The 12,031-nt window shown below is 48.8% G+C and overlaps 1 protein-coding gene across 1 annotated transcript in view; it reads right to left on the minus strand.

Annotated features, from left to right (window-relative positions):
* KDM4B (lysine demethylase 4B) overlaps positions 1–12,031 on the minus strand; it is a 200,668-nt gene that overhangs the window by 171,532 nt on the left and 17,105 nt on the right. Inside the window, exons 2-4 of the mRNA XM_056867633.1 lie at positions 4,454–4,629; positions 3,077–3,191; positions 1,957–2,150 (exon numbers count right to left, since the gene is read on the minus strand). Of these exons, the coding sequence (XP_056723611.1) occupies positions 1,957–2,150; positions 3,077–3,191; positions 4,454–4,629 (485 nt within the window). The remainder of the gene's footprint in view (positions 1–1,956; positions 2,151–3,076; positions 3,192–4,453; positions 4,630–12,031) is intronic.

Consider the following 12,031-nt stretch of genomic DNA (forward strand, 5'->3'; position numbering starts at 1 on the left):
CAACCCAAGTGTCTGCAAGCTGAGCATGCCAAAAGAAACCCCAGTTTCTTTTGGCATGATCAGAGTATTGTGTTCAGTTTAGGGCACCGCAATTTAAGAAGGATGTAGCCAAGCTGGACCGTGTCCAGAGGAGGGCAACAAGTATGGTGAGGGGTCTGGAGACCAAGTCCTATGGGGAAAGACTGAAGGAGCTGGGTATGTTTAGCCTGAAGAGGAGAAGACTGAGAGGGGATATAACCATCTTCAAGTACTTGAAGGGCTGTCGTAGAGAAAAGGGTGCCGAGCTGTTTTCTGTGGCCCCAGAAGGTTGGACCAGAACCAACGGGTTGAAATTAAATCAAAAGAATTTTCGCCTAGACATCAGGAAGAATTTTCTAACAGTCAGAGCGGTTCCTCAGTGGAACAGGCTTCCTCGGGAGGTGGTGAGCTCTACTTCCCTGAAGGTTTTCAAGCAGAGGCTAGATGGCCATCTGTCAGCAATGCTGCTTCTATGACCTTAGGCAGATGATAAGAGGGAGGGCATCTTGGCCATCTTCTGGGCATGGAAGGGGGTGGGGATGGGGGGAGGTAGTTGTGAAGTTCCTGTATTGTGCAGGGGGTTGGGACTAGATGACCCTGGCGGTCCCTTCCAACTCTATGATTCTATGATGCTTTGGGAGGGAAGGTAGAATAGATGTCCCTTCCACACACCGCCATGTCCAAAAGAAGCTTTTGTTACCACACCTCCCGTATGTGACTACGCATTCTTACATCTAATCAAGTTATTTTGCTCACAGTCGAGCAGCAGCTTGTGTGAGGTGTGGCTTTTTGCCTTTCAACTGGCGGTATTAGCAAGGAGGTTTCCCAAATTCCAGTCTTGTCCAATGGTTCCAACAACCCCTCCCCCAAAAAAATCTTTCCAGTTGAAGCTCTCACCTAGAGGCCTACCCCTCCAGACAAGAGGCCCTAACCAGAGAAGAGGAAGGTTGTAAAGTAACTGTATTTTTGTTACAGAAAATGCTATAGAGCAAACTGATGTCAGACGGAGGGGCGCGGGCAGTTTACAAGGGCAGCATAAAGGATGCCAATCAAAAGCTAACTTAACCATATTCTTTGGACCAGAAATAATCCCAGAGCACAGTGCATTGCTCTGTCCACAGCCATTTCCCCTGCAGACACTTTTCAGCACTGCGCCCTGTTCTCCAGGTCCTCTTTATGCTGTGGGAGAGTTGAACAGTTGCATGTGCAGGTAACCAAGGAAGCCCCTGGGAGATGCCTGGCACTCATGTGAGCTCATGCTCACGTTTGGATGTGCGAAGGAATGCATGCTGTCTACTGGGGGGTGGCGGGGTATCATTTTCCTAAGGGTCTTCATTTTCATTGTACTGCATTCTAACAGAAGAACATAAGAAAGGCCCTGCTGGATCAGACCAAGGCCCATCAAGTCCAGCAGTCTGTTCACACAGTGGCCAACCAGGTGTTTCCAGGAAACCCACAAACAAGACGACTGCAGCAGCATTATCCTACCTGTGTTCCACAGTACCTGATATAACAGGCATGCTCCTCTGATCCTGGAGAGAATAGTTGCACATCATGACTAGTATCCATTTTGACTAGTAGCCACGGATGGCCCCCTCCTCCATGAACATATCCAGTCCCCTCTTACAGCCTTCCAAGTTGGCAGCCATCACCACATCCTGGGGCAGGGAGTTCCACAATTTAACTATGCACTGTGTGAAGAAATACTTCCTTCTGTTCTGGTTCACTAGTTCTCTTTCCAACTCTGCCTCAGCTTTTGAGCCACCTTACATTTTAATGACCCAATGCCTGAGTTTCCTTGGCCCAAACTGTGCAACGCATCCGGGACTGAGTGGCACAATGGGGGTGAGAAGCAGTCGGGCTGAACTGCCACACACGAGGAACGGCCCTGCTCAGACAAGCCCGCTTTGTGACCCTTCCCAGCACGAAAGCACTCACCAAGATTTGGGCTCTCCAAAATGCAGGTAGTTGATGCTGTAGAGATCCATGTCCTCCGTATGCCATGCGAAGGTGGTCTTCCACATCCCAAAATAAAGGTAAGGGGTGTTCACTCCTTCAATGATAATGCCGCACTGATGCTCCACCATGTCCAGTAGGGTGTTCAGATTGCTGATGTTCCACTCTTTCACATCCTGCGTGACAAGAAGCTTCCACTTAACACCAGGGCAAAATGAACAATCATGAGAGGGAGGGCAGGAAGGATTGCGTCAGTGCTCGGCTCTCGTGGCCCCTTCTTACATGCCCAGGGAAATGCCAATTGCTACATCTTCGGGGCATGGAGTAGGGGTCACTGGGGATGTGTGGGGGGAACACATGAAGCTGCCTTATACTGAATCAGGCCCTTAGTCCATCCAAGTCAGTAGTGTCTACTCAGACGGGGAGCAGCTCTCCAGGGTCTCAGGCAGGGGTCTTTCACATCACCTACTTCCCTGGAGATGCCGGGGATTGAACCTGGGTCCTTCTGCATTTCAAGCAGATGCTCTACCACTGAGCCACAAAAAGTAGTTGTGAATTTCCTGCACTATGCAGGGGTTGGATGAGATGACCCTGGTGGTCCCTTCCAACTCTATGATTCGTTTTGCCACACAAGAGAGGCCACTGACTGCCATAAGCACTCTTCTAAGAGGCCTACAAGAAAGGTACTCACTAGTTTCACTACATTACAGTCCTCAGGAGTCTCTACAACAGGGGTTGCCAACTTGATGCCCGTGGGTTCCATGGCACCCACCGAACCTTTCCTTTTGCCCGCAAAATGCTTTTAGAAAGTGGGTGGGGCTTTTTGAATGTCTGGTAGTTATGGTACAATGCTGACAGCAGGGTTAGGTAAAGTACGTTACCTATGTAAATAGCAGCATGAGATTCCTCCCACGGCAGCCATTTTGTGGCTGCGCCCGCCATCCTCTGGCCAAATTCCAAAGGCGCCTCCAGGCTCAAAAAGACCGGGGACCCCCGGCTCTAGGAGAAGCCCTCCCCGTTAAAACCACACTTCAAACTAGCTTCAGTATACAGTGCAAACCTGTTTTAATTTCTTTTCACAAAGTCAGCTGCTGGCACTTACCGGATCATACAGAGAACCGCTAATATCGGCTCCATACAGAGGAGAAACAAAGGTCAGATTCTTCCAGTATTTGCGTTCCAGGTCATCAAAATCTTGATGACGGGGGGTACAATACCTGGTAAGGAAAAATGGCGGGGAGGTGAGAAAAGGTGCAAACCTGCCCAACGTAGGCATGTACAGAGACCCGGGGCTGCCCCCTCTTGGCCGTGTCTACCTGACAGTGTCGTCATGAGGCTAAAATGGAGGGGGGGGAACCACGAACAGGTTCCTTGGAAGGAGAGTGGGATAAAAGGGCAGAGGTAACATATTTCGGCAAACCCCACTTTCCTACACTTCACTCCCAACCGCATGAAGACAGACCTGTGACATTCATGTATACACATCTACGCATTAAAGAGCCAGCGGTGGTTTGGAGCGGTAGAGTCTGAACTGGAGAACCGGGTTTGATTCCCCACTCCTCCATGTAAGCGGCGGAGGCTAACCTGGTGAACCACGTTGGTTTCCCCACTCCTACACACCAAGCCAGCTGGGTGACCTTGGGCTAGTCACAGCTCTCTCAGCCCCACCTACCTCACAGAGTGCCTGTTGTGGGGAGGGGAAGGCACTTGTAAGCTGGTTTGATTCTCCCTTAAGTGGCAGAAAAATTCAGCATATAAAAACCAACTCTTCTTTTATCCCACACATCCTCCAAGCCGCTCAGGGAGGAGGAGGAGGAAGAAGAAGACACACAAAAGAAGAAGAAGACACAAAAAGAAGGCACAAGAAGAAGAGGAGGAGGAGGAGGAAGAAGAAGAGAAAGATTTGATTTTTATATGCCGACTTTCTCTGCCACTTAAGGAAGAATCAAACCAGCTTACAATCACCTTGCCTTCCCCTCCCCACAACAGACACCCTGTAAGGCAAGAGGGGCTGAGAGAGCTCTAAGAGAGCTGTGACTAGCCCAAGGTCACCCAGTTGGCTTCATGTGTAGGAGTGGTGAAACACATCCAGTTCACCAGATTAGCTTCTGTTGCTCATGTGGAGGAGTGGGGAATCGAACCCGGTTCTCCAGATCAGACTACCCCACACTGGCAGGAGGCAGAGACTTTCCCCTCCTGTAACGCCCAGGCACCTGAATTCTGAAGTCACCCAGGTGAATGCAGGGCAAACTAAGGAAAGGATAGCTGCGTGCTTTGGGGTGGGGTGGGGTGGGCAGGTGTAGCTTTCACGTCCTTCCTCCTTCACAAAGAAGGAGGAAATACTGTACAGGCAATCCAAACATGTCCAAAAGGCTGTCGTGGGTGGGTGTGTGGAGTTTGCTGATGATACATTAAGAAAGGGCTTCTATTTCTGTTAAATCGCACCCTATTATAAAGCATGATCCAAACTGGTACATACTTCTCACTGTTGGCCAAGCGCCGATAGTCTCCAACCAGCATGGGTTTCTTCTGAATGTTATACTGGGTGAAGAGTCCGGACTGCCCCGTCACGACCTGCTGGATGGGGGAAGGGATGACCATGTTGTCGATGTCGTCGTAGCTCCTGCGCGGCTTCCACTCTTTGGGCGGAATCACCTGACGAAGGAAGAAGAGTTGGTTTTTAGATGCTGACTTTCTCTGCCACTTAAGGGAGAATCAAACTGGCTTACAATCACCTTCCCCTCCCCACAACAGACACCCTGTGAGGTAGGTGGGGCTGAGAGTGTGACTAGCCCAAGGTCACCCAGCTGGCTTTGTGAGGAGGAGTGGGGAAACAAATTCAGTTCACCAGATTAGCATCCGCCGCTCACATGGAGGAGTGGGGAATCAAACCCGGTTCTCCAGTTCAGACTCTACCGCTCAAAACCACTGCTCTTATCCACTACACCATGCCGGCTCTCAGCAGCAAAGGAGAGGGAAAAGCCACAAGTTTAGACCTTATAAGAAAGAAGCCTGGGAAATTTTCTTTCTCGAGCCCACCCCCCACCCGTTGCTAACTCTGGAAATAACTACCACGGTTTCCACTGGTGACATTCAGAGCACGCTCCAACACCACCAACAACTGTAGCAATACAAAAACTGCTTCCATTGTGAATTCAATTCCATTTAATCGTGACGAGCCTTAAAAGAAGCCCTTCCCAAGAACAAGCCGTCCGTGCAAAGAAGTGCCTTCCGCTCCCTTTCGACCGCAGATTGCTTCTCCGCGGGATCGACTGCGTACACCTTCAGCTTTTCTCACACAAAGCACAGAACACAAAGGCAAAGAAAAATACGCAGGGAACCAAACGCTACCGAGGATATTTAATGTACATTTCAGGCGTTTTCAAGAGCCTCGGTCAGGGTCTGGTATCATAAGATAGAGTGTTAGTCGATGCATTCGGGCAAATTGAACCATACACGGCTTTTCTCCTATGGAGGACAATTGGCAGGGCAGTCCGAGAACAGATTAACAAAGCCAGTTTTGAGGAGGCTTCTAAAGAGCTATTTATAAGAAAACTCTCTATACCTTCCTGATACAATTCAAGGTTCTAGCAGCGATGTATGCAGTGCTAAATGTTTTGCTGTCCAAATCAACAAAGGCATGGTGACTTCTTCAAGTACTGGAAGGGCTGTCATATAGAGGAGGGTGCCAAGTTGTTTTCTGTGGCCCAGAAGGTCAGACCAGAACCAACTGGTTGAAATGAAATCAAAAGAGTTTCTGCCTAGACATTAGGAAGAATTTTCTAACAGTTAGAGCGGTTCCTCAGGGAGGTGGTGAGCTCTCCTTCCCTGGAGGTTTTTAAGCAGAGGCTAGATGGCCATCTGTCAGCAATGCTGATTCTATGATTTTAGGCAGATGATGAGAGGGAGGGCATCTTGGCCATCTTCTGGGCAGGGAGTAGGGGTCACTGGGGGTGTGTGGGTGAGGCGGTTGTGAATTTCCTGCATTGTGCAGTGGGTTCGACTAGATGATCCTGGTGGTCCTTTCCAATTCTATGATTCTCTGGGTCTTTTGGAGAGTCCTCACCACAGCACACTATTTGGATTAGATTGGGGGGGGATGTCTAGATATCTCAACATTGCTGCTAGGACTAAATCCACCCTCCCATCTACACGCACCAGAGGTTTACGAGAGAGAAGAACAGCTGGATTCTTGTCTATTGAGGGAAAGGGGCAGTTGTGCTTCAGTTGAGAGAACTACCCGGGGTATAAATGAACCTCGCCCGGTTCCAGGCACCGGCCACCCACTTCTATAAGGCATCGGCATGCGCTCTTTCATTTCTGTCCAGTACCGTGGCTGAAAGGACGAAGGCATTCATTTGTGTGTGGGGAGGGGGTGAGATAACAACAGGTAGAATCATAGAATCATAGAGCTGGAAGGGACCACCAGGGTCATCCATTCCAACCTCCTGCACAATGCAGGAAACTCACAACTACCTCCCCCCACACACACCCAGTGACCCCTACTCCAAGCCCAGAAGATGGCCCAGATGCCCTCCCTCTCATGAACTGCCTCAGGTCATAGAATCAGCATTGCTGACAGATGGGCCATCTAGCCTCTGCTTAAAAACCTCCAGGGAAGGAGAGCTTACCACCTCCCGAGGAAGAAACCCCCCCCCCCCAGATTGATATATGCAGGTTTACTTAACTGAGGAGCTTGTTAATAAGCCTAAAAAAAAAGAAAACAGAATTAAGCCAAGGAAAGGAAAAGAACGGTTGTTTTTGTTTTTTTCTCCCTTTCCCCCATGTTTCTGTGTTTCCTGGGGCTTGGTATAGGCTTGCTAGTCTGCTTTATGTAAGATTCTGTCAGTTTTAAGTGTTTTTGTTGTTGTTTTTTAAAGTTCCTTCTTTGCTGGAATTGGTTTGTGTGGTGTTCCTTTTTTTGTGGATTCTTGTGTTTTACTTTGAGGCTCTCATGTCTTACATAGGTTCAGATTCTTGGGTTTTACTTTGGTCAGGTGCAGCAAAAGCTTGCAATTGCCTTCCGGGGGGGAGATTCTCAGGCTGTACGTTTTTCATGGGCCTTTTTCCTCTGTAGGAAACAATGGAATACAGCTGGGGGCACCTTGTCCTGGGTCCCACAGAATTGGACCCCTTGGTCCAAGTGACTTGAAATTTGGGGGTTATTTAAAGGATAATCACCAGCAATTTTGGTGCCAGTGTCTTTAAACCCCTGCCCCAACCCCCTGGAAAGATTCCCCATAGGGAATAATGGAGTCAAAAAATATCAGAAACCCCCGGGGGGGGGGGACCCACATCCCAATATCATACCAGTATTTGGAACTCAGGAAACTGGGAATGCCAATATTTTTTGGCTCTGATATAATGAGATCCGGAAAATACCACTTTTTATTTATCTATTGCTGCACACCTCTAGCCAGAAGTGCCTAAGATGAGCATTCTTGGAATTAAACAACCAACCTGGAGCAGTGGATTCTGATCTGAAGAATTGGGTTTGATTCCCCACTCCTACACACAAAGCCAGCTGGGTGACCTTGGGCTAGTCAGCTCTCTCGGCCTCACCTACCTCACAGGGTGTCTGTTGTGGGGAGGGGAAGGGAAAGTGATTTTAAGCCAGTTTGATTCTTCCTTAAGTGGTAGAGAAAGTCGGCATATAAAAACCAACTCCTTCTTCTTTTTCTCCCTTTGTGACTCATTAAGTCTGAACATCTCCTAGAATAAGCTTTGATTGTGCTGACTCCCTCCCAACACACACACGCCTCTGTTCATCCACCCCTTCTTTCCTTGCCCGTTTTTGCCCCCGTCCTACAAAATTCTGTATGTACAAGTTGTACACTCTACCACCGATTCCCCAGCCAACCTTTTGTCTTAAATGTTTTCAAAGAGAGACTAACTTACTGCAGATGCTACCTGGGGTGGGGGTTCCATCAAGTGCTGCTATCTACAGAGTAACCTTACTAAGAATTCTCAGGAAGAAAGCAGACTGCCTGTTTCATGGTGATAAGACAGGTCTTGCTGAGCCAAAGCCTAGAAAGAAGAGAGAGAGGGCAGCTCTCTGGGTCATATCCAGGGAAGTCCTGGGAAGCAAAATTAAAGGCACTTGGCCAGGCTGAATTAGAAAACAACTGCCTAAAAACTGTAAGACTGAAGGAGCTTCAGTTGTGGGGTGGGACCTCACTGATATCAGCATTAACCTCCTTAAAGGCTAACCAGGGTTCCCACCTCAGTGGAGAAAAAAAAGCGTCTGATAGGGTCTGTAAAATCCTGGTTAAGGGGAAAGCTAGTTAGCATTAACCAGTATCTGAGCTGACCAAATGACGCCGGACCACCGCCGAAGTCACAAGAAAAGGGAGGAGGGTATTTGTGACAGACTCACAAGAATATGCATTCCCAAAACTAGTACCCAGTTTTAAATGGAGCCTTGATTACTTACCGTGAAGGCTCCTTCTCTCCTGAGGCGGAAGGCGTCTTGAGCAGTGGGTTATTTTCCTTGTTCCATCCGGGGAAGGCAGGACTAAAATCTAACTTCCTGTCTTCCTGGCGGGAAAATAGCCTACAGAAGCCCAGTTACCGGCTTGCCTAGCTCAATGGACAGGAATTATAACTGAAAACATTACCAACGGGTAACAGCAAGAACAACATACAGAACGTCAACAGACAGTAGAGGGAACTACGGGTTCTAGCTCGCTCCAGCTATGCAAGGCATCCACCTTGTGGTTGTTTAAAAAATTTATCATAGATTGAAGGTTCGATATTAGTGCTCAGTGTATGATCAGGGTGGGCAAGACGCCTTCCGCCTCAGGAGAGAAGGAGCCTTCACGGTAAGTAATCAAGGCTCCGTTCTCCACTGAGGCTTCAGGCGTCTTGAGCAGTGGGACCTTCAAGAGCTCCCAACCAGGCGGGTTACGAACCTTCTTGCACTACCTGCTGTAACACCCTTCGTCCGAAGGACACCTGTGCAGAAGACCAAGAGTTGATCTTGTAGTGCCTGATGAAGGTAGAGATTGTAGACCATGTTGCGGCCCTACAAATCTCTTCTAATGGTGCTTGTCTGTTAAAAGCAGCCGTTGTGGCTGCACTATGTAAGGAGTGGGCTGTGATGCCAACCGGAACAGGGTTCCCACTAGCCCTGTAGGCTTCAATAACGCAATGTTTAAGGGTGTAACTAATTGCTGCCACTGACATTTGTTTACCCCTGGTGGGGTTGCTAATGCCTACAAACATATAGTCTGTCTTCCTGAACTCAGCCGTTCTACGGATAAAGGTATGGATCGCCCTCCTAAGGTCCAGAGAATGCCAGGTGCACTCCCTAGAACAAGAAGGTCTTAGGCAAAAGGAAGGCAAATTGATTTCTTGCGATTTGTGAAATGGAGAGTTTACTTTGGGACGGAACGTCGGGTCTGGTCTCAAGACCACTTTATCCTTATGAAACACACAGAGACCTTCTCTGATAGATAATGCCCTAATTTCCGATACCCGCCTGGCCGAGGTGATGGCCACCAAAAACAAAACCTTCATGCGAAGGAATTTTAAAGGAACTGAGTCGAGGGGCTCAAAGGGAGCAGAGGTAAGAGCATTCAAGACTAGATTAAGACTCCATGAAGGGAATCGATGAACAACTGGTGGTTGTGTCTGCGACACCCCTTTTAAGAAGGCCACCACATGTTTGTGCCTAGATGTAGGGACACCTTCAAAGGTAGGTATTACTGTAGTGATCACAGCTATTTGTCTCCTTAGGGTAGAAGCTGAAACCTTACCCCTTCCTGCAGAAATTCTAAGATCTTTTGTATCCCTGGATTTAAGGGATCGACCTTTTTCCTTCTTGCCCAACATACGTAAGCCTTCCATGAGGCATTGTAAATGCGCTGTGTGGCCGGGCGTCGAGCCTCCATAATAGTGTCTGCGACCTCCTGGGAATAACCCTTTTCTAACAGGAGTCCCCTTTCAAGTGCCAGGCGGTTAAACAAAACCATGCGGGGTCTGGGTGCACTAGAGGGCCCTGACGAAGTGTTCCCCAATGAGTTGGAATCCTCCATGGTTCCTGGACTGATAATTGTTGAAGGGTTGCAAACCACGGTCTGCGGGGCCAAAAGGGCGCAATGAGTTTGACGTTGGCCTTCTCCTGGAAGACTTTCCTTAGAACCTTGGGTATAATTGGCAACGGAGGAAAGGCATACACTAGACCCTTAGGCCATGGACTGGTCAAGGCATCCGTTCCTTCCGCATTTTGATGAAAGTTTCTTGTGAAAAATCTGGGGAGCCTGGCGTTTGCGTCTGAGGCGAACAAATCTACCTGACGGGTGCCAAATTTGGAAATAATTAGTTGATAGGCATAGTGATCTAGTGACCACTCTCCCCCGTCTACGGTCTGACGGCTGAGCCAGTCCACCTGGATGTTGAGGGCCCCTTTTATATGCTCTGCCCGTATCGATTTGAGGAGTATTTGTGCCCATGAAAAAACCACTACTGCCTCCAGGTGAAGGGAGGATGATCTGGTCCCTCCCTGCTTGTTTATGTGAGCCTTCGTAGTTGTGTTGTCCGTCCTTATGAGAACATGGTGACCCTGGAGGACTGACGAGAATTTGAGGAGGGCTAACCTGACCGCTCTCATCTCTAATAGATTGATGTGAAGTTTGGTCTCAGCTGGAAACCAGCGGCCTTGGGTTATGTGTCTGTTGAGGGTGGCTCCCCAACCCTCCAAACTGGCATCCATAAATAGCTGTAGAGGCTCGTTGTGAATGTACTGACTTGCCTTCTGAAGGTTTGGCTTGTGAGTCCACCATCGTAACCCCTGCTTTGCCTTCTGGGTAATGCGGATGGGTCTGTCCCTCTTTTTGGCTATGTCCTTGTGAAAGGGTCTTAAGAGCCACTGGAGAGGTCTCGAATGGAACCGAGCCCAGGGTACCACTGCAATGCATGAGATCATGAGTCCTAAGAGCTTTGCTAACCTCATTAGACGAGCTGATCTCGACTTGATTACGGAGGATGCTAAGGTGACAATTTTGCAAATTGGTCCAGGGGTAAGGAAAGGGAATTTGCCTGAGAGTCTATCCAAACCCCCAGGTGTACTAGGGAGTGAGAAGGTGTTAAGGAACTCTTTCTGAAATTGATTATGTAACCATGGTCCTGGAGTACGTGCACTACTGTTGTAGTATGCTGGATGGATTGCTCCCTGGATTGAGCACAGATCAAGATGTCGTCCAGATATGGATGTACCTGGATCCCTTCCTGTCTGAGAGCCGCCATGACCGTCACAAGAACATTTGTAAAGACCCTCAGGGCGGACGCCAGGCCAAAGGGAAGCGCCCTGAACTGAAAATGACATGGGCCAATTGCAAATTGGAGGAATCGTTTGTGCCGCGGATGAACGGGCACATGCAGATAGGCCTCGGTCAAGTCTACCACCATCATAAATGTATTGGGCATAGTGACTTCACGATGGAACGTAAAGTTTCCATCCTGAAATGCTTTTTTGTCATCCTCCTGTTTACATACTTGAGATCCAGGATGGCCCTCCAGTCCCCATTTTTCTTCGGGACGGTGAAAAATATGGAGTAAACCCCCTGGTGCATTTCGTGAATGGGAACCTGTTCTATAGCCTTGATGTTTTGCAGATGTTGTATGGCCCTGAGTGTTCTGCTGCACTTTTCCCTCTTGAGGGATGTGGGGGAAAGAATGAATCTATCGCGTGGTTGGCAGGTGAACTCCAGAAGGTAACCCTCTGATATGATTCTGGAGACCCAGTTGTCTGGGTTGGAGGCTAACCATCTGGTCAGGAACAACTGTAGCCTCCCCCCGATCCCTGTGGGATAGATGTCACTGGGTATTGGATTTTGTGAACTTGTCACCCTTGTCGTTGTATCCCTGGTTTCTGGTGTTGTTTTGAGGTCTTTGGAACCTACCGCCCCTTCGAAAGGGCCGGGAGGTATTCCAGGATCCTCTCTTGTAATCAGTCTGGTACTTGGAAGAGAGCCAAAAGGAACGAAAGGACTGGGTGTAGCTAAACGACCTCTGTTCCTTGCGAAGTTGTTTGGGCATGACATGTTTTTTGTCTTTG

This window comes from Euleptes europaea, chromosome 2, assembly GCF_029931775.1.
Source record: "Euleptes europaea isolate rEulEur1 chromosome 2, rEulEur1.hap1, whole genome shotgun sequence".
In the NCBI taxonomy this organism is placed as follows: Eukaryota; Metazoa; Chordata; class Lepidosauria; order Squamata; family Sphaerodactylidae; genus Euleptes; species Euleptes europaea.